Consider the following 22,752-nt stretch of genomic DNA (forward strand, 5'->3'; position numbering starts at 1 on the left):
TAGTATTGGAATAGCATTCCATTCCATTGTTTGTTTCAACAAACTCCAAAATTGTTTCAACCAGTCTTTTAGGTTGTTTTCTGGTCTTTCCTACTGTAAAAGATTTGTTGACACAGTTTTTACAAGTGAAATTACTAAATGAGGTAATGTGCTTCTTTTAATATTGTCTGATTGTCAAATGTAACACTTCTTGGTATAATGTTCACCAAAGTGACCCTTCTCTTGCTCTCCCTTCTGTTTAGTTAATGCTGGGCAGAAAAATACAGCCCAAGATTATAAATGAGGTAATAAATGTAAAAGGGTAGATCTCATACAGCACAATCTCTGTGCAAAAAAAAAAAAAAAAAAAGTGACTTCAAAATAAAGTTCACATTTATAGAGATGAAAAAGAGAGAAGGAAATAATGAAATTATGCCACATGGTTTTTAAGGAAAAATTGAAAACTTTATTTTGTGATTATTTAACAGGAAAAAATCATTTACGTTCTGCCAGAATTCATTTATATACTAAGTTAAATAATGGTTTCAAATGTGGGTAGATATGTCTTGAGTTGCAAAATTTCAGAGACAGGCTGTGCTTTTTCCTGGTAAAAGTCCAGTCCAGTAAGAAGTTCCACATCGCGGACCCGAGCGATGTGGGCTTGCCATCTTTCTTTAATCCAAACAGCTTCTGGTTTACCTTCCTGTAAAAGAAAAACAAAAGACTGTTTTTCACAGGGCATTATTTTTCATTAACAAAAGATCTTTTATGATTTAGAAGTTTTCCTTTTTCCTGGGGTTTTTCTTGCCTTAAATCTTAACTTGATATAGCTACATTTTGTTGTTTCCTAAAATAAAAGGAAAACAAAAGTACAAAGTATACTAGAACAAATACAGACCACCAAAGTCATAAAGTTTAGCTATTTTAATATTTACTTCAGGTAGAAAAGAAATAACATCTTACAGATGAAGCTAAATCCCCATTGTCCTTCTCCTCAGCACCAATCATTATCATGAGCTCATGGAATCCAGTCTGTGTTTTTAAACTTTTAATGCACATCAATATACAATACACAGTATTGACTTGAGTTTTCAAACTTATGTAAGTGATATTAAAGTGGTATTCTATAATTACTTTCTCAGTCAGCATTATGTTTGCAATCTATCCATAGTGATATACCTAGCGCTAGTTAAATCACTTGTTTTTAGCTGTGGTTTATGGTGGCAGTTCTTTTTTTCATTGCCATATTCATAGTATTTTGGGCATTATAAATAATACTGTAAAACGAACAACTTGGCACATGCCTTCTGTATTCAAGAATATGAGTTTCTAAGATCTATAAATGGACTTGCTGGATCAGAAAGTACATGCAACTTTAATTTTTCCAGATACTAAACCTTGTACTCCTCAAGGTGTTCATATCAATTTACACTTACATTGACAGTGGAGGAAAACACCTATTTCCCCACATCCTTGCCAAATCACAGTGTGAAATAGTGTTCCATCTCTGATTTTATTACCCTGAGTATCATTATAGTTGAACATCTTTTCAGACATTTCTTGGCCATCTGACTTTTAACAGGTTTTTTACTATATAAAAAGTTAATTCGATTTTAGTTAGAGCCATGGATTTCTACATAATTTCTTATTCTTTATACAGCAATTTTATGATATTCATATGGTATTGTTAATTTTCATTTAGATTTTTTTTAAAAGTAAGAAAATTTAAAAGTTTGTTAAATTAGAAGAGTGTGTTCTAATAACTGTCATTTGATTTATGATGTACCATATTCTGGCTAACTGAACATTAAAAAAAAAACCTGTCATTTGACTTCAGTGTGGTAGCTGACTTGTTTTTTAAATATGCAGCTTTAAAATAGGCAGCTATTATTTGAGCTAGAGGAAGTGTAAGAGGAAACTACTTCTTGTCTCTAACCCGCTAGGTACCTCTAACCTCCTAAGGGCTGATGATGTATGTTAATTTTTTTGAATAAATATGCAGTGTATTAATTTGAGTTCATATAGCCAACGGGAATCTAATTAATTATTTTTCCCTGCGTTTACTACTTCCCATTTCAGCAGTATTTAATGTTTTTTTATCACATTTTTCATAAAGTTCTCCCCCACTTGATTTATATTGCTCTGCTGTCTCATGGCTTATTTGGTGTCTCACCAACTAAATGTTTACTCAACACCTGACTGGGTCTACCCTCTTATAAAATTGCAATTCAATAAACCTAAAGCACAACACACAACTATCTCGGCAGGGGTACTACTCAATACCAGCTAGTCCACCTGCACCAACCAATCCAAACAGAAGCTAGCCATAGACAACTCTCACTGTACGAGTGCATCCCAACAGAAGGGCAGCCTTGCATACATACAGTTCTTATGCACTGTATTTAAATACCATCGACCCTTGAACAACACAGGCTAGAACTGTGAGGATCCACGTATATGCAGATTTGTTTCAATAAATACAGTACGGAATTGCCATGGTCTTTTCCTTATGACTTTCTTAATAGCATTTTCTTTTCTCTAGCTTACTTTATTTTAAGAATACAGTATATGATACATAGAAAATATGTGGTAATCAGCTGTTTATGGTATTGTAGGGCTTTCAGTTGAGAGTAGGTTATTAGCAGTTAGGTTTTGAGAGAGTGAAAAGTTATACATGAATTTTCAACTGTGTGGGGGGTAGCATCCCCAACCCCCATATTGTTCAAGAGTCAACTGTGAATGTGTTAGAAGTATTATATACCCCTAAAATACAACCTGCTTTGTTAGGTTTCTGAGGCAATATCAGTTTCAGTATTTTTCCACCCTAACTACTTCTTTATTTTCTCCCCTTGACTACATACAGTCTGGTTATTGCTGTTACCACACTCATGAAATCGCTTTGGCAAGGATGACCTAACTGAGTGGACTTTTTTTTTTTAAGATCTTTCACTTAGTTGATCACCCCAAGCTTCTAAAATTCCCTCTTTTTTTCTAACTGCTTACTTGTTCAGTGACACTTTCTGTTTCCTCAACCGATTCTAGTGTTTTCCATCCTGGAAGTATAGACATTTCCCTCAGTTTGATCTTTGGATCTCTTCTCTCCACTTTCTTCCCTTTGGCAACTTTATTTCACTCCCATAATTTAATACCAAATCTGTCTCTACAGTTCTGATGTCTTTTCCAAGTTCCAGACCTGTATTTTCCAGTATCTTCTGAACAAGCTACAATAATGATTGCCACTTGGATTCATGACAACATTCTCTTTTCTCTGACAGGAATTTAACAACACAAAGTTGAGAGAAAAAAAGAAAAAGTAAAAGAAGGGCAGAAAATATGGAAAGAACAGGGAAGGAAGAAAATAAACAAGGCTATATGAATCTAGTTTCCTAGACCAAGTGTGAGGTGGAATTGTGAATCTATCATTTCTACACTGGTGTCAGTTCCTTCAGATCTCTTACCGTGGGGGTACTTCCCCGCACTGAGTGATTAGAATATTTAAAAGTGCAGTTTCCATAGGACGTGCCTCTTAAAGCAAGCCAACTATTTCACTGGGTGCCTTTTCTAATGCTAGGGGGAATATTGACCGATTTAGACTCATTAAGGTGCAGTTTGTGTGTGTGTGTGTACATATATATATATATATATATTCACACTGTACTTATTGGGTGATCTGATTAAAGAGGATTTTATTTGTATACAATCTCATTTTATGTTGACTGTAGAATGTGTTAACTCCCACATAAGATGTGATTTCTTTAAAATGGCCACCATTTGCTTACTATGTATTGAGAATTCTTAGGATTTTATATGAAATAACTTATCTAATGCTCACAGCAATTTTATGAGGGAAGGTGTATTTTTGTATACAGCTGAGGAGATTAACATTCAATTATTTACCTAAGGAGGCGATGTCAGTAACTGAACACAGGATGTCCAGCTCCAAAATCCATGCGTGTAAGATCTTTTCTATACTGCTTCTCATTTTATCCTCCTAGATACTCAACTAGTTTCTCAATTTGAAGACCACCAAGAGCAAATTCAACCTTCCCAAAACAACTGATTGTCTCATACATTTTAAGCAGATGGAAAAGAAGGGCATTTGAAGAAAGAAGAGCGAGCAATGATGTTGAGGTAGGGAAACTCAAGATGCATCAAGTAGTTTCAAGGACTTCAGTGGGTCTACAGTTTGGGTTTGTAAGGTCAACTGAAGGTAAATTGTGAAGAGCCTTAAGTACAGGCTAGGAGGCTTTTGTTTGCTTGCTTTTGTTTTTTATTCAGGGTAGATAAAGTTTTGGGATGAGAAAGTATGTCATAATGAAAACCTAAAGTTTAGGGTAAGTTGGTAGTGGTGTACAGAGGTGAAGGGGCAGACAAGGGACAATGAAACTACTTAGGATTCATTTTCCAAAAGTTCTGATAGAAGGCAATAAAGGTCTAGACCAGGGATAGCCAATAGTTTCTTCTTTGCATACCCATTTTAATCAATCCATAGGAGCTACCTAGAACGGGCTAGAAAGAACTACTTAATTCTGATTCAGTGGTAACCAGCACCACAGTGTATTAGTCATGACTTCTGCCACTGGAAGAGTAAGTCAAGAATGATGGCTTACCCTTTTCTGGAAACCCTTGCCCACTCTAGGACTCTGGGAGAGTCACTGCTTAGCCTCTTATCTTTGCCCTCCATCTTTAGTCATTGAAAGACCATTCAAACATTCAAGTTCAAATCTTATCTTCAAGACCAAGTTAGAATGTCGCCTTCCCTACTAAGAAATATTTCTCCTTTGAAAACCTAAAGCAATTTTAACTATCCCTCTTTGTGCCACTTATCTCTTCCTTCTTCTATTGTACTAGCCATCGAAGGGCTAGACTGTGAGCCCCTTTTGATAGAATTCATGTCTAATCTATTGGTGTATCTCCCATAATACATAGTATGGTGAAGGCAGTTATGTGTTGAACAACTGAAAGAATAGAGATGAATTCCAATCTGGCCTAAAACCTAAGCTTTAATTTCCAGTCTCTACTAGCCTATGGGATTTTCCATGTGAACACCCATTTCTACAAAGGACATGCCTAAACTTAACTATCTTATCTACCTGCCAAAATAATTCTCATTCCTAACTTCCCTCTCTCTGTTTTTCCCTAATTACCTACATTTAAAATCTGATTCATCTTCAAGTCTCCCTTTTTCTTTGGCTGTTGCATCCAGTTACCAAATCTTTTCTCCTTTGAAGGTTCTTCTCAATCCTCTCAATTAGTTCAAATTCTGCCCATTTTCAGGGCCCAGCCCTACTCTCTCATTTTATATAACTCTCCTTTATTGATTATTCCAGCCAAATGTGTTTCAAATTTGAAACAGTAAATCCTTACGTTATTTAGCAATTAATCCAACTTTGGATTTAGCAATTAAAGCAACTTTGTGACATCTCTTATTTTTTAAAAATAATTTTTATGCTATCAACTGAACCATTTATGTGTCTATATTTCATTTATATATCTCATTTATATCTCAAAGTTATATATGAACTCCTTGAGGGCAGAGACAATGTATTCCTCGTTGGTGCATTCTAAAAAGTTTCTTTCACAGCACTATGCACTTAATAGGTACTCATGTTGAATAACTAGTAAAACCCAATTACAAGAGTACATATTATTCCTATAAAAAATATATGCAAGTTTAAGTAACTATTTACATACAATTTTCCTTGATCCAGAAAGATGTTGAAGTAGACTAACACACGATGTTTTAAAAAAAGAGTTACTTTAATTCATTGTGTGTATGTAAATAATTTCAGACCTCATGTTTCAAGCTGATGGAGTTTTTATATTTACACATTCATTCAGGAAACATTAACTGAGTGCCAACTTTGGCACAGCGCCCTCAAGATTCTGTGTTAAGAATCAAAATATTAATAAGATACCACCCCTTCCTTTATGAGTGTGGATAAAATGTATATGAATAAAATACATAAGATATGCATATAAACACATGTTCAAGTAGGCATATACATATTTAAATTGACATCAATTACATAAAGAGCAATAGTCTAAGGAAAAGTTTAAAAATGAGGTAATTTAGTACGACTCTACCCATGAAACAACTAAAAAAATATGTTGTAGTCAAAGCCACTTTTATGAAAGCCTGGAGGAGATCTGACTAATCACTTTCTCAGGTCCTGAGGACTCTCCGGGAGCATACTCACTGGGCAGCTCTCCACGTTGGTGGGTCGGTGAGGGATAATAAAGGGGAGGACATCCAACCACCCAGGGCAGGCATCGGGGGTGTGTCTCTGATTTTTGCAACTGGTCAGCACCACAAAGTAGTGCGTTGGGATGGGAACAGTAGTGTTCTCTATATATCTAAAAACACAATTAAAAAGATTTCATGTTAGTATACTTTTGCTTCTAAAACTTCTAAATGTCATTATACATTTTTTTAAAGAAATGCTAAAGTAAAAATACAGTCAAAGAAAGCAAATGAATAGAAAGTACAAAATCTTATCACAGGGCGCCTGGGTGGCTCAGTTGGTTAAGCGACTGCCTTCGGCTCAGGTCATGATCCTCGAGTCCCGGGATCGAGTCCCACATCGGGCTCCCTGCTCAGCAGGGAGTCTGCTTCTCCCTCTGACCCTCCTCCCTCTCATGCTCTCTCTGTCTCTCATTCTCTCTCTCAAATAAATAAATAAAATCTTTAAAAAAAAAAAAATCTTATCACATATTTTTACACTTCCATGAGCCAGATCAGAGCTTTACAGAAGTCCAAACTTGGTCATTATAATGCTGTGGGAACATATGAGAATACAAAGAAAAGCAGACCATGACATTATGCCTCCTGTGTTTCCTAGTTTTGTTGACTTTATATTTTATAGTGACAATTTGCAATAGAGAAAGGACTGGAAACAAGCCCCAATGCCAACTCTAGCTGAGCACTTCTGCTAGATGTCTGGGTGGGTGCTAATCCTCTCACATTCTATGACTTGGTAAGTTTCCTCAACTTTAACATGGAGGTGACCTCTACTACCAACTTCACAGGGTGGACAAGGGGATAAATCCATATAACCGATATGACAGTCCTTTAGTTTTAGATAATGAACATGAAAGTGCTTTTAAAAGTTTTAAGTGCAAAATAAGGGTAGGCTATTATGATGAGCCCAGTAAAAGAAATATGACTGCTATAAACAGTGATAGTACTGTGATTTTAGGATTTCTACATGAACTCAGAGGGTTTGTATCCTGGCTTTTCCCACTTATTAGCTGTGGAACATAGACCAGATACTTAACCTCTCTGTACCTCAGTTTCTCCATCTCTAAATGGGTGCTAACAGCATCTAACATAGGAATGTTTTGTGGACTAAAGTTATGTGTTTAGAAAAATACTTAGCATGTGGTAAAGTGCTATCAAAGTGTTTGCTAGAATTATTAAAAGGTAAAATATAGTGTTAATAAGCACTAAAATAAGGACAAGACAAATGAAATGGAAAAAGGCCACACACTGATTTCTACCTCTATCAAAAGGTAGAGGTAGAAACTGTTGCGTTACGTAATCTAGGCTCAGATAGCACCGTTGTTTAGTTTGGTCCTTCATACACTTTGCTAATAAAGAGAAATAATGAATAAAACTAAAACTCTCTATTCCTGTGTGCTGCATTCAAAGGTAATTCTTAGCAACATATTATGACCAGGTTTAGTACAAAGATATACAAGTTAATAGGACTGGTTTTCTAGAGGAAGCCTCTACCCTCTCCTGGGAGATATTTTATGAATCATCCACTATTGGACAATATTGTGAATCATCACTGCTTGATTTTTTTAAATTAATTGCTGGACTGGCTTTATATTTACTGATAGTACAGTGAGTCTTTTCTCTTTAACCTTTACAAAATCACATTTTCCCTATGCCCATTTGTTTAGAAATTTTCTAAATAAAAATTTTGCTGAACTTTTCCTCAACATTTTTTCTTTGCCCATTAGTTTAAATTTTTGCCATATAAAATTTTTGTAGCATTTTTAGACTAGTTGAAAATAGTCAATGATAGCATCTCTACATAAATATATTGTGTGATATTTAGGGCGCCTGGGTGGCTCAGTTGGTTAAGCGACTGCCTTCGGCTCAGGTCATGATCCTGGAGTCCTGGGATCGAGTCCCGCATTGGGCTCCCTGCTCGGCAGGGAGTCTGCTTCTCCCTCTGACCCTCCCCCCTCTCATGTGCTCTCTCTCTCTCTCATTCTCTCTCAAATGAATCAATAAAATCTTTAAAAAAATTAAAAACAAATATGTTGTGTGATATTTAGAATATTAAGCTTTTATTTAGAGTACGAGGTTTCCCCTCATGATACCCTATTGCTAAATCAAAAAGTCCATTTGTTTTCAAATTACTTACCCTTTAATTTCATTTGGAGCATCAAAATGACCATCGTAATTATAATCAAATACTGGCCCACTAACCACATTTACTCCATTTCTTTCCATGGCATGTTTCACAAGAAGAACACTGTGGAAGTAATCCCACATTTCTAAAAATAATAGAATTAGATGTTAAAAATGTCTATCTTTATTGAACATGGAAGTATTTTCTATTATAGAGAGGTACATTTAAATAGCGTCAAGTTCTGCTTCGATAATTGTCAGTGGTGATTAGGTAAGTTCTGCAAAATAGTCCATGTAACAAAAATAGTCACATTGATGGTACTTCCTGTTGCTGATGTAGTTGCAGTCTTGACATTATAGTAAAACATGTTTCCAAATTCCTTCCTAATGCCGAGGTGCTTTGAGGACAGTGATATTCAAACAACAGTCAGAACATACATACTGTTTTATTAATTATGATTCTAGGGACAAACACCTTTCACTCACTTATGGTAAGTGTCAGTAAAATTTTGTTTTGTGAATAACCATTTAGAGCTAAATTAGGATTAAAAACAAATTATTGAAGTCCTAGTCACAAGGTACCCAAAGTTGAAGTTGAAAAAAAAAAAAACTATGTCAGAGATCCTTCCTATTTCTAAATTTAAAGCATTAGAGCATAATGACTCAATATCAGGGACAAATTGCAAAAAAAAAAAGATGCGTTTAGTTTATAAGTTCATAAAGTCACTTAGGTATTTTTAAATTAATAATCTAAATGTATACTTACGTTTAAATGCTTTATACATAGGGACTAAATTACTTGTGATTAAAGCATCGTATTGACTATCGGAAGTTCTATTGTTTGCTGCAAAACAAATGTATTTGATTAACTTTAGTCAGAGGACAAAATATAACATACTACATAATACGCAAAATAGTACTACATACTAATGAAAATTTATTAGCAGTCAAAACACAGGGATACTGAGTACTCTCCGGTAGAGGTTATCAACAATCCTGACGGTTTTATGCATTTGATACTTGTAGGTTGAATGGTGACCCTGAAAAAGATATGTCCAAGTCCTAAACCCCCTGTACCTGTGAATGTGATACATAGGAAAATTGGGTCTTTGCAGATATAATTGAGTTAAGGATCTCAAGATGAGATTACCCTGGATTTAGAGTAGGCTGGTGTTCTTATAAAAAAGAGAGGAGGTTCAGGAAAGGAGAGATTCAGGGGAGAAGTCACTGTGAAGACACAGGCAAAGGTTGGAGTGATGTCGCCATAAACCAAGCGATGCCTGGAGCCCCCAGAAGCTGGAAGAGGTAAAGAAAGATTCTCCCCTAGATTCTCTCCTTCAAAGGGAGGATGGCCCAGCCAACATCTTGATTTTGGACTTCTGATCTCTACATCTGTGAAAAAATACATTTCTATTGTTTTAAGCCACCAGGGTTGTGGTAATCAGTTATAATAGCCCTAGAAAACAAGCACTGTACCAGTATGCATACATAGTTATTGAATGTGCACAAAATAATGCTGCTATAAATAACTCTTCCAAAATCAAATTTCCCTAAGAAAGTGAGTTTTAACTCGATAAAGACTGCTGACAACACCACACACAATTGGTTTGGAGGACTTCTGGAAGTGCTGTCTAGCATAGTGAGTGCTGGAGCAAAGTGTTCGGTCCCTCTGTGCTTCATTGTCTCATGACATCTATTATTGTGGAAATAGCATGAGGATTAAAAAAGCTACAAGCCTATAAATGTTTATTATAATGGTTTTTATATTTAAACTATACTTGGGTATGTTAGTATTTAAATGGAAGGCCAATGGATGGGCACCAAAAAGCAAGGAAAAACAAGTTGTTGGGGTTTTTTGTTTTTCCTTAAAATTTCACATGTTACTCACAGTCCTCAGAACGCTTAGAAGCTTTTTCTACTTTTTAAATTGAGCCCTGAAAGTTGGGATAGCAATCCATATAGTCTTACCTCCTTTTCAGAGAAAAATAAGATGAGCTTATAATAGAATTTCTAACAAAAAAATAGTGGAGAGTTAGCGAAGAGTTTCATTTCATCCTTAAGATTTTTTGAGACAAGTTGTTTAGTTATTAATTTCATTTCCTGGTCGAGGCATTTATATATCAACCAATGCCTTACGGCTCAACAGATACAATTTTAGACCTCAATTAAAAATTATTAACAAAATACTGCAACTACTTAAGGTTCATCCTAGTGTTTGCGTAAGTTTGGGAACTCTGCAGACATTTTAATAAGATATATCAGTTTATTTATTCTAACTCTGTGTTAGGGATTTAAATTGATGTGCTACTTGTTTTCATGAAGGCTTTTTTTTCCCCACTCTGAAGAACTCCTAAATTATAAATCTCTAAATTGACCTCTTTAGGTCATGGCTTCCAGAAAAATGAAGCCAAGTATCAGGAAGCAAACCCATTCCCAAAAGCTGAAATTGTTGAGAATCTCATGAGTGAGTTCATAAAAATGACATTTCCTGCTGAATAGGAAAGAGATTTGAGTTTAGAAAAATGACCCTGGCTTTTGCGTGTTCTCAAGAGAGAGGCTTTCTAAAAACAAAACAACAACAAAAAACAAGCAACCAAAAACCTAAAAACCAACAAACAAAAAATGTAAAGTTCATTCAGCGGCGTAACCCACGGTGTGAAATGGTTGGGCATGAGCATGCTCTGTGTGCAACAGGCCCGAATTCCAGCCTGATTTCTCGCCACGAGCACAGCTGCATGCTCCCTGCAGGCCCTCGCTTGGGTGGCAGCCAGAAAAAAAAAAAAAAATGTTTTTTTGGACGCTCTGCGTCCCTCTCCAAGCAATCTTCAGTTTTAAAATTAAACCTGCCGAACTCTCTGAACATGTGGGCCAGATTAGCGCTGATGTTTGGTTCGCACTGCAAAATTTATTCATCTTTATTAGAGCTGCTGTGCTGCTTCAAGTCAGCCCGCAACCGCTGAAGCCTCCTGGGCAGCTAGTCTAGCCCAAGCAGGTAGTTTCGGCAGGGAGCGTATGTTTAAGGCACATGCCCACATCCAGCTGATGAGGGCTTTCTAAGTTACTGCTCTAAAAAAGAGTTCTACTAACCAGGAGGATAGAGGAAGCCGTGGGTGATATTCTGGTCTGCTAAATAAAAGGAACACTTTTGGCTTTCAGAAGGAGCAACCCTGACATCAGCCCGTAGACAGTCTGGGACAGTGGGAGGAAGAGGCGATGTGTCTCCCTGTTGAAAGAGAGAAAAAGAAAGTTACGCCCACAGTCGTGGCTAACCCATCACCTTATATGGTTTGTAACTTCCCTAGAATGTTTTTCATTTAACCTTTTCCTATTTTCTTAGTGAATCAGGTCTACGCAAGCAATGGAAATGGATGTCTTCAGCAATGTTTTTTTCTGTGGTTCCCTTCTGGTTAGGGACACTGGGAGGGCAAATCAAATCCATCTTGGAAAGGAATATTTGCAGAACAAAAGTGAAGTGAGAGCCAACAAATAACGGGAGCTAGTACTAAAAAACAAAATTCTTTTTAGGATCTTTTAGGTGGATACATATATGGTGTATTTATAAGTAAAGATTGAAAACAAAATAAAAACATTTCATTTTAAAAATACACATACAAACTAAGGATGTTATTCTTCAGCTGGGCAATCTGAGATTAATTCAAAGAAGCTACAGTTGTCTGGACTTACCTGGGGACTTAAAAAAATTGTTAGCTGTGCTTCATTTATCATGTAATATAGGAATATATTTTTTGCAATTTTCTTTGTAACTTTATTTATTTATTTATTTATTTAAGATTTTATTTATTTGAGAGAAAGAGAGCACAAACAGGTGGAGCTGCAGAGGCAGAGGGAAAAGCAGACTCCCTGCTGAGCAGAGAGCCTGAAGTGGGGCTCAATCCCAGGAGCCCGGACTCATGACCCAAGCCGAAGGCAGATGCTTCACCAACTAAGCCACCCAGTGTAACTCTATTTAAAGACTAATACAATAACTTATCCACTAGCAGGCATCTTATAAATATGCTGCCTAACTCAAGTGTTTAAGGTAATACAGTATTACATCATCATTATATTTCAATTAGCATATAATCATGAGTAAGTAAACACTTTGCTATTCATTTCATTTTTTTCCGATTTTGATTCATATACCACTACCTGCCCACAATGTATACATTTCTTAACAACAAAAAAAGAAGGTTAAATTAAATTACGATGTCCTTCCCCTATTCACTGCATTGTGCTAAAAGCGAAAATTAGCTGTGGTGTCCGAAATGTATATAGTGATCATTTTATAATATATGCATGTAGGAAATCATCACACTGTACACTTTAAGCTTATATAATATTTTATGCCAATTATATCTCGATAAAGCTGGAGGAAAATAAAATGTATAAGATCAATTCACAAAGAAAAAGGCAAAAAACTCTGTGCACTGTATTCATAGGCAGGAGAGTACCATGATGAGGTATAGAATAGGTAGGAGATGAGGGTGAGTGAAGTCTGAGGAAAGCCAACCACAGAAGGTACTCCCCAACAGACTACAACACTCCAGCGGGAAAACACGATAAAGAAGTTGAATAGACTCCTCAGCTAGATTGAACACATTTATCTCTGCTCCCTTCCAAAATCCCATTAAAAGAACATTAATGATGAAAACACATAATGGATAATAAGAAATTTTCAGAAACTGGAGATCAGATCAACATCTGTTTACTATCGTAACGTGACTTAGTAGACCAGTATACACTGACAACCAAAAGCCATGACTGGGGAAAGCACAAAGAAGTGGATTCCAAAACCCAAGGGTACAACTGGAAGTCTCCTGAGGACGGGTAATGTACATAGGGCCAGAAAGAAGAGGACAGGCTGAAAGTCTGTAAAAGAGGCTAGATAGAAAGTCCACTCACCGGAGGAATGTTCAGACCGAAGGACACAAAACAGCCCAGACAGCAGGTGCACCATATTGAAAGCAATGGGATTAAATAAAAATCCATATACTGAATGGTAAGACTCCCCCCAGTCTCACTGCTCACATGAAGGCTGCCCAATTTTATATGCTGAGTGTAAAATTATTAGATTAAAAGTGTCCTTTCTTTGGGATACCAAGCAGCCCAAAGGAAAACTAGATGCTTACAATTAGGAATCCCCAACAAAATGGCTGGTTCTTATCCTGATCAACCTATAGTGAAGTCTACCAGCTGGCCAGCCCCCAGCCACACAGCTTAGTGACTGTCCCTTAACATATAAAATTATAACCAAGGCTCACCAAACATTTTCTCGGGCTAGAGGAGGAACCAAGATAAAAAAGACACAATGCAGAGAGAGAAGAAAACTTGCTCCTTAGAGAGATGAGAGTATATATGTCATACATATAGGAAGAAGAGAAAGCAGTAGAAAAGCAGAAAGAGCTCCTGGGATTTAAAAAAGAATATGACAACAGAAATAAAATATTCAATAAGATTTATAAGATGAAGTTGCAAATATCTCCAAAAAAGTAAAATTAAAGACAAAAGATGGAAAAAAATTAGGGAACATATAAAAAACATTAGAGAATCAGTGCAGGAAACTTTATATCCTATGAGTTTGAAGAAAAATTCTCTCTAAAATTCTAAAGCTAAACCATCAAGTGTATAGATGGAATAAGAATCTTTTAAGATACATAAAGTCTCAAAAATACACATTTCCTTCTTCCTTTCTCAGGAAGTTCCTGAGTGATAGAACTCGCCAAACCAAAAAATAAATCAAGGAATATGAAGATATTTGTGTTAGAGGCAGTGGGTTAGCTCTCACCATTCATTCCACTCTCCTCATGGCAGACACTGGAAAGCTAAAAACATCTGTTTATATCCTTTCAGAAACACACCAGAGCAAACAGTTCTGAATAACCAACCAGGTTTCTTCATTTGACATAAAGGGTCATGTAAAGATGTCATAAAATGGGAGAACCAACAATATCGATTATCAGCCCCAGAGACGCCCAGAACCTCATGAGTTGATGTTTCCTACCACACGTCCTTATCATTTTACTCTAAAACATCATGTTTTGTACATTTTACTTGAAGAAATGTATAACACATCAATATAGCCATGGATGTATTTTCTGTAATGGAAGGAAGATGAAACGCCTATATTCAACAGCTAAAATTATAAAAATGGGGACACCTGGGTGGTTCAGTGGGTTGAGTGTCTGCCTACGGCTCAGGTCATGATCCCAGGGTCCTGGGATCGAGTCCTGAGTGGGGCTCCTCGCTCAGCGGGGAGCCTGCTTCTCCCTCTGCTTCTGCCACTCCCCCTGCTTGTACTCTCTCTCTCTCTGAAAAATAAATAAATAAAATCTTTTAAAAATAAATAAATTTTAAAAATTATAAAAATGTTAAGGAAGGAAGTATATTGTAATTTTTCATGAGGCTGCTGCTATAGAAGTTATACTCACATAACAGTTGGGCAAAAATGTTTACTATTTTCTCAAAGTAGTATAGACTTAGAGTGGGGGGACATGGATCAGGATGGCTTTAGCCAGAAAGTGCTAAAAAAAAGTTATGCTTTTTTTTTTTACTGAAAATCTTGCTTCTTACATACCTAACTTGAACCCCTAATATAAGTGCATCAAGACAAGGAAAGACAGGATGTGGCCTTCTTTTAGAAAGGGGAGATTATGCAATAGGCAGCCCTCTAGAAGGATGGAGGGGAGGTATAATCGTGTCACTTCTGAGTCCTGGGCTCCTGAGAGAAAGCACAGTGAACCATCCCCCCCCCCCCCACTTCCCACATATAGAAACAGTTTCAACCCTGCTAGCTCTTCAGAGTTCTTTAGAGTTCTTTAAGCCAGGGGATAGAAAGTCAGGAAAACAATAAATAGAACTCAGACACTCAGATAAAAATCTGAACTCCCTAGCTCTCAAAACTCTTGAAGAGAGGTAGATGAGCACAGACAGGAAAGCGAGATGCTTTCAATTCTAGTCTGGCGTGGGGTTAAAATAAAACTTGAACAGTGGATAAAATTATTTTTATTGAGGTTATAGACTCTCTTTACCTGTAGGCTGAACATAAAAGCTAAACTTATTTATTTGAAGGTTGGATTGTTACCATCTGATCTTATGGTGAGGATAATCACTATATACTTTTAAAATTATTATTTTTCTGGCCGTGGTTTTTTTCTATAGGGAAAAATATTTCTTATAGTTCCAAAAAAATGTTTGCGATACATAATAATGTTCCTAGTTTTTTAAAGAATCATTAAACATGATTGGGCCATAATTTATAATGTTAGCGCTAATAAGCTTTTGAAACGAAAAAAGGCCATTCAAAAATCCAGTGATATGGGACGTATATACACATAGATCGAGAGAATCAAGAGTGCTAGATTTTCTTCTGTGAAAAAGTGTTTTGATTTACATTAAATTTATAAGGTATATATTCTAAAACATAATCGCAATTTTTGCTCCTAATTTCAATTTTTCACCCAGCAACAGAAGAAACAGTTCACATAGTCCTGCTCAATGGGCCAAGAAGCAAAACCCATATACAGTCTAATCAACCCTAATAGTTTTGAAGCTGTTGTTGCAGGAGGACGATTTCAAATCACAGCTCCTTCTCCAGAACTCTTCTGAGATAACAATAACAAGAACAAAAATTAGAAAACCCACCAAAACCACAGAAAAACAAAAGCTCCATAAAACTTAAAGGCACAAGCCAATTGGGCCCATGCTCCAAAAAGTGCTTATTTAAAGTCTGATTTTTCAAACACAGGGCTGATTTACAGCATTTTTATGTGAATCTCAAAACATCCTTGTGTGTAATTTTCTTGAACCACAACATACTAACAGAGTAATTTCTGAATTAGAAAGCAGAAAATTGCTAGAATTCCATCCTGTCACATGGAGGGAGAAATACACAAGTAGTTCTGTGGGATCAGTGAAAGGACAGGAACTTTTGGTAACAAAGAAGCCAGTTTTAAAACAATAACAAAAAAGAATTGTACTAAACTCCTGGTCTGAGCCCACTTAAAATCTCTCATGCGCCTGGTTTCTGCTAAAGCTCATATAAGTTCAGGAATGCAAGACAGAAGGGGAAAAGTATTAAAAACATAAATATTCCCCTCAGCTCCACACAATCCCTGATACCTGGACTTTTCAAAATAGAGAACTGAATGCTAAGATTGGCCTTGAATATACTGCCCTTCTCAAAACCAAAAACAAATAGGAATTATTTAAAGGAATAAATAACTTCACATTGTTGTTCCACAGTGTGTTGAAGAAAGTCACAGACTGAACATTTTGCATAATAGGAAAGTGATGTTGCCATTAACCATACACATGAACTCAGGTAACAGTCGGTAAAAGTTTTGCCTACATTGGGAAACAACATCAATGCTCTCCTACCGCGGGCCACAATTAAACCACTGTCAGCAGCAGAGTTGGTGCTCAGAACACAAAAAGCTTCAATTAATAGTGGGAATATATGCTTATTTTTCTCCAGAAATCTTGAATTGGAACAAGAAGAGTAAATAAACCAGATACAATCAATCACTTCCTGGCCATAAAAAGTGGAGTATCTATACTCCTAGCAAGAACAGTAGTAGGTAGAGGTTTATCATCAGAGTCTTTGGATCTAAGACATCAAGATTATCTTGACAAGAACAGCTTCCTGATTACTTATTTACTCTTCTAGTTGAAAGTACTGCTTTCTCCTTAAGTCTTTTAAAATAATGGTTGGGATTAATTTAGGCAATGCATTCATTCAGGTAACATTTACTGGGCAGCTCTATTGTGCTGGGATACATTAAATAGAACCATCCCTGCCCCGAAGGGGTGTTTTGACTGACTTTTGGCAGACTTTGATTTTTGCTTTCATTTATGGTTCCCTGATTGCTAATGAGGTTCAATTGCTTGGCTCATAGTCATTGCCCATTTACTAACTAAGATGTTTGCCATTCTCTTGGTTAGTAGAAGAAATTTATTAGCTATTCTGGATCCTAATTACCGTTCTGGATACTCACCTCTTGTTTCTTATATACAATGCAAATATTGTCTCATCCATAACTGTCTTTTTTGTCACCCATTACATTAATATAGCCAAATTAGCCAATTTCCTCTGTATTTTTGTTGTTGTTGTTCTTGTGTCCCAAGAAATCCTTCCCTATCCCAAAGTCATAAAGATATACACAAAGGAAAATATGGATTTGCTGTTCACATTTAGTCTATAAATCCACCAGCAATTTAATTTTGTATATGGTGTGAGATAGACATCTGACATTTTCTTTCTTTTGGTAGCCAAATGTCCCAAGGTCACTTATCGAAAGAGAGATTGCCAGACAATGAAAAAGGAAGAGAATTTCAACAGTTGGATTCTCATGCGCCGCCTGGAGAGATGTGACATAACAAATCTATACCTGTTAAGTCTAGCCTGACCTATTAGAGTGCTTCAGGGATGAATTACTTCTTACTCACATTGTGTTCCTTGTGCCTAACATAACACACAGCAGATGGTAAAGTATTTGTTAAACAATCAAATAAATATAAAGCCCTTTATAATCTAGTTAGCATCACCTTCTAGGTGCACCCACCATGTACGTAGGATAGACAAAATAGTGTGCCTCTGTATTTCGTGTTGCTTCTCTTGGAAAGCTTCTTTTCTACCTGCCTTACCAATTGGCCTGTGAACACCTTTTAATTTCTCCAGGCAAAACACAACGCGTTCTCCTTTGCACACACACAGCATCTATAAATACCTTTAAGAAATACCTGGGACATTGTCTTACAAGACACAGACCAGTGAACTCCCTTTGGGATCTCTACTGAAAATCAAAAGTCAAGTCTTAGACTATTTGAGAACTACAAACTTTTTGCAGCCTTCATGGCTCAATGGACACAAGAACTCACTGGTTTTGGTACTGTATAGGAGCTCCACAGGGGCATCTTGATAGCTTTTCCAAATCCACTGACATATTCCCTGTGATAGAGAAGACAGTGTTCCTTGTTCTTCTGCACAACCCTGGGCCTCCCAAATGGCAAATTTAGTTTCTCTGTCGCTGTTACTAAAATGAAAATAACATCAAATAAAAATGTTGGTAAAATGAGCAAATGTTTCTTTCTATGCATAAAATTATCATCTGGTGGTTTATTATGTACCAGTTACTTTGATAATTACTTTACATACTTAACCTCCTAATTCTTACAGCTCTGAGGCAAGTGTTATTTTCCATTCTACATATTACAAAACTAGGGTTTAGAAAAGTTATTTGGCCAAGCAGCTAACAGATCACAGGACATATTTGAAGAGATACAACCTCGAAACCAAAAGGACATACTTTGTAATAAAGATGACCTACCTTAATAATTATCATAGGAATGATTTTGCAATTTTATAAAGAAGGTCCTAATGTATTTACTTATTTTCATTTGCCTATTATTATATTCTAAAAATCCATCAATTATTGATAGTTTAAAAACCTACAAGGTATTCGGGTGCTTGGGTGGCTCAGTTGGTTAAGCGACTGCCTTAGCTCAGGTCATGATCCTGGAGTCCCGGGATCGAGTCCCACATCAGGCTCCCTGCTCAGCAAGGAGTCTGCTTCTCCCTCTGACCCCCTTCCCTCTAGTGCTCTCTATCTCTCATTCTGTGTCTCTCAAATAAATAAATAAAATCTTAAAAAAAAAACCTATAAGGTATTCATGCCATGCAGTAACACTCAACAGATTATAAAAAGATTATCAACCAACCAAGACATTTACTAAACTCTTACTGTGTGCCAGGCACTATTCTAAGTGCACACATATATTAACTCATTTAATTGTCACAAAAAAACTCTATAAAGAAGGTATCCCCATTTTAAAATCATGAAACAGGCCTAGTGAGTTTAACACGAGAATACTTAAAAGATAATAGGTAATAATAATAATAATAATAATAATAGTTTTGTGGGTTTTTTTTCTTCCTGTATATTGGCAATACAATCTTTATGTTCAAAAGCCTCTGAGAGCTTATTTTAAAGAATCCCAAAAAGGCAATATCGTGTTTTGTTAGGCCTAAACACCAAAGACTTGACATGTTTTCTATTGACTTACTTTCATCTTGAGAGAGATTTAGCCTACGATTCACATATTCTAGAGAAGTATTCTGCAAGACAACATGGGGAAGAGAGAGAGTAAGTCGAAGTGATTAAGACATGTATGTAAAAGGTGGTCAGGGTTATTTCTGCAGTAATACCAAATATTTTACTACTCAACAAAGAAGCCAGACTAACTTGAGTTTAAATTCCAATTCCACCACTTGCTCAGAAATATACAGATCCTACTACTGTTTGGGATACTTTGTGTGGGAGTTAACAAAGATAACAGCTGATAATGGGGCTAGAATCAACTACTAAATTGGAATGACATCATCCTTCATTTTCTCAGGCTTTAATATGAGTACAACTCACTTGAGGGTCTTGTTAAAATGCAGATTCTGATTAGTAATCCTGAGCCCAGTAGGGCCTCAGATTCTGGATCTCTAACCACCTTGCAAGGGAGGCAGATGCTGTTTCTGTGACCGCACTTTGAACAGCAAAGGACATTCTTTACAAAGAAGAATTTAGAGGTTTGCAGTCAGGTAGATCAAATTTCTGTGACCTTGGACAGTTTACCTAACTTCTTGGACTCTTCCTTCTTCCTCAAATGGAGACAAAAACACCTACATTGTAATGTTTATTATTATTATTATTGTTGTTATTATTATTATTTTAAATGGAGGTTCCATTCAGGTAAGCTGTAGGTATGAAACCCACACCCCTACTCTGATCTGGGCAGTGGATTTGATTTTTATTGGAAATCTTGACCGGACTTTTGTCCTTTAAAGCCTCTCTTTGTCAGCATTTATTTATATACTTATTGATCTATGTGGTGTAATGTTATTTTGAGGATTAGAGGAAGTCAAGTCTTTGCTGACTCCTGGCTATAAGGAATAATTCTTCCCAGAGGCAGCAGGTACTTATTTAGCTCTACAACATTTTGAACTTGACATCAAATGCACCTTGACATTGGTTTTAACTTGATGGACTCCTGACAACTGGGCTCCAATTCCATCCTGAAATCCCAGCCCCCATGCCTGTGCTCTAGTTCTCACAGGTAGGGTTGGTGCTGATTCTGAGCTTCTGTTCTGACTCCTTGCCTTTTGGGGAAGGACTCCTAGCGCTGGAATCTCACCTTCCTAAGAGTCTCTTGGGTCTCTTGGGGTCTGAAGTCAAGCTCCTGAACTCAGCCAACTGCCTGACCCACTAAAAAGACCTGTAAGAGGTCTTGTAGCTGTAAGAGGAAGGAAATCAAAGAGAGCTCCAAGATTCTACTGTGTTGAATTGTTAAGGACACTTAGCTCACAAGGGAATTAATAATGTCCAAATAGTGCTTTCCAGTTTACAAAGCATATTCACATACTTAATCTTACAATGCATCTCTCATCTCTAGACAAGTTTCAGAGAAATCACATACATTTACTTAGTAAATATCTGAACTAGAACACAAACCTGGGGGTCCGCTACCCCAGTTATAACCCTGGTTATAGATTAACTTGCCCCTTTACATTCTTATGGATGTGTAAAGTTATTACTTACGCTTTGTAGCTCGGGGCATGAACAATTTAGAGCATCTGTGGGCAATGGAACAGTAAAGCCACAAAGGGAAAACTTCGATACTTCCTCTGCATGGGTTGGCTCATAAAAAGGTACCTTCAGAAGATGGTTTAAACTACCATGGGTGCCATTGTTTGGTGCTGGTTGAACGTGTAGAAGATCTGTGTTTAAAAATAAATTCAAAGTAGTTTTAAATTAAAAGGCAACAACATCTATCTTGCAGATGGAAGAAAACAAAACTTCCTTTAATAAATTCTGCTATAATATGGTCTTGTACTGCCTATGTCTTCAGGTTAGTGTCTCTTCCCCCAGGGATTTTTTTTTTTTTTTAAGAGAGGGAGAGAGAGTGGTGGGGGGCAGAGGGAGAGGGAGAATCCCAAGCAGACTCCCCACTGAGTACAGAGCCCAATGTAAAGCTCCATCCTGCTACCCTGAAATCATGACCTGGGCCGAAACCAAGAGTCCAACACTTAACCTACTGAGCCACCCAGGTGCATACACTACACCCCCCCACACCCCCTTCTAGGATTTCTATCACCTCCTCTTTCTAGACAATGGGAACATTTGTTATAGAAGCTACACGCTCTCTCAGGAACTGTTTCTGCTCCTCCAGAGAAAAGTATCATTACTTAAACGATCCCTTTGTTCCTTAAGCATATCCTGGTTTTCTAGCATAAAAAGCTATACTTTTATCAAAAACAATTTTGAAGAAGTTAATTTACAATCTTACTTATAGTATATTTACTTAGTTATATGAAACTTCTTTAAGGACAGATACCTTTAAAAAATTAAACTCAAATTTTGTGTAATATTTAGATAACTTTTTCTATTTGTTTTCTACAACAATACGATATACAGATATTTTACAAACATAAGTCTTTTAAGTGGCTCCTGCTGAATACCACCAAATAGATCTCTCTTAGAACTGAAATTCTATCTGGTTCCTTCTAAGCCTCCCCACAAAGGGCCAGCATCCCTGACCACAAACTTCAGCTTGGGAACCAAGAGCCAAAGTTGTTAAGGCTACAACACATTATTTTCAAATGGATACTCTTTGGTTTCTAAGTCATATTCAATCACCACAGACCTTTGGCAAGATTAGGAATGACAATCGTGAGTGTATTTACGTCAGAATTCCTAAAGCTCAAGGTGAAATTACAACTTACCCATTGCCTTGCCGAGATAAATGATTTATTACTACAATGCTCTGAAGGAAGCCTGTAGGCATAAAAGTAGGGGAGATCCCCTAAAACTCTAATTCTTAAGTTTGTTTTTTTTTAAACAGTAAGTGTAATCCCATGCATCTGTCCAAAAAGGCCTTTTATCATCTTTTTATGCCAGAAGCTTTTTCTCTGTAATTATAAGAAAATACTTGTGCTTTTAGGGGTCTTTTCCTGCTTTGAAAAGTTAGAAGTGTAATTTTATTTATCTAAGTTTTACAAAATTTTCAAATAGTAACTAACTGATAGAAAAGCTGGTCTCCTGAGATCTAAATCATTGCCAGTGAATAGAATGAATTCACCCCTATTGCTGAATAATTCTGAATGATGATTCATTCTCATCTTTTCTACTTTCTGTCTTCTCAGGGCAAAGCATCCATCTCTGGGATTCAGTTTATTACCAACTTCAAAATACATATTTTTAAAACTATATCCACATTTTGATGTTAAATTTATATAGATATACTCACCACACATTAGGTTATAGATTTCAATATTTTCAAATGGCTCAACTTCAGTCTTCTCTTTAAAACTCGGTCCATGTGCCAAGAAGATAGCCTAGGTGGTAATAGTCCTACTGTTACTA

At 36.6% G+C, this 22,752-nt stretch overlaps 1 protein-coding gene across 1 annotated transcript in view; it reads right to left on the reverse strand.

Moving 5' to 3' along the window:
• Positions 1–511: 511 nt before the first annotated feature.
• The window catches only part of ENPP3 (ectonucleotide pyrophosphatase/phosphodiesterase 3), a 65,867-nt gene continuing 43,626 nt past the window's right edge, over positions 512–22,752 (reverse strand). Inside the window, exons 17-25 of the mRNA XM_028125368.2 lie at positions 22,637–22,724; positions 20,929–21,107; positions 19,406–19,457; positions 18,221–18,375; positions 11,432–11,567; positions 9,111–9,188; positions 8,358–8,490; positions 6,180–6,336; positions 512–682 (exon numbers count right to left, since the gene is read on the reverse strand). Coding sequence (XP_027981169.2) covers positions 512–682; positions 6,180–6,336; positions 8,358–8,490; positions 9,111–9,188; positions 11,432–11,567; positions 18,221–18,375; positions 19,406–19,457; positions 20,929–21,107; positions 22,637–22,724 — 1,149 coding nt within the window. The remainder of the gene's footprint in view (positions 683–6,179; positions 6,337–8,357; positions 8,491–9,110; positions 9,189–11,431; positions 11,568–18,220; positions 18,376–19,405; positions 19,458–20,928; positions 21,108–22,636; positions 22,725–22,752) is intronic.

This window comes from Eumetopias jubatus, unplaced genomic scaffold, assembly GCF_037043125.1.
Source record: "Eumetopias jubatus isolate StellerSeaLion01/CBP00866 unplaced genomic scaffold, mEumJub1_p1.0 scaffold_6, whole genome shotgun sequence".
Classification (NCBI taxonomy): Eukaryota; Metazoa; Chordata; class Mammalia; order Carnivora; family Otariidae; genus Eumetopias; species Eumetopias jubatus.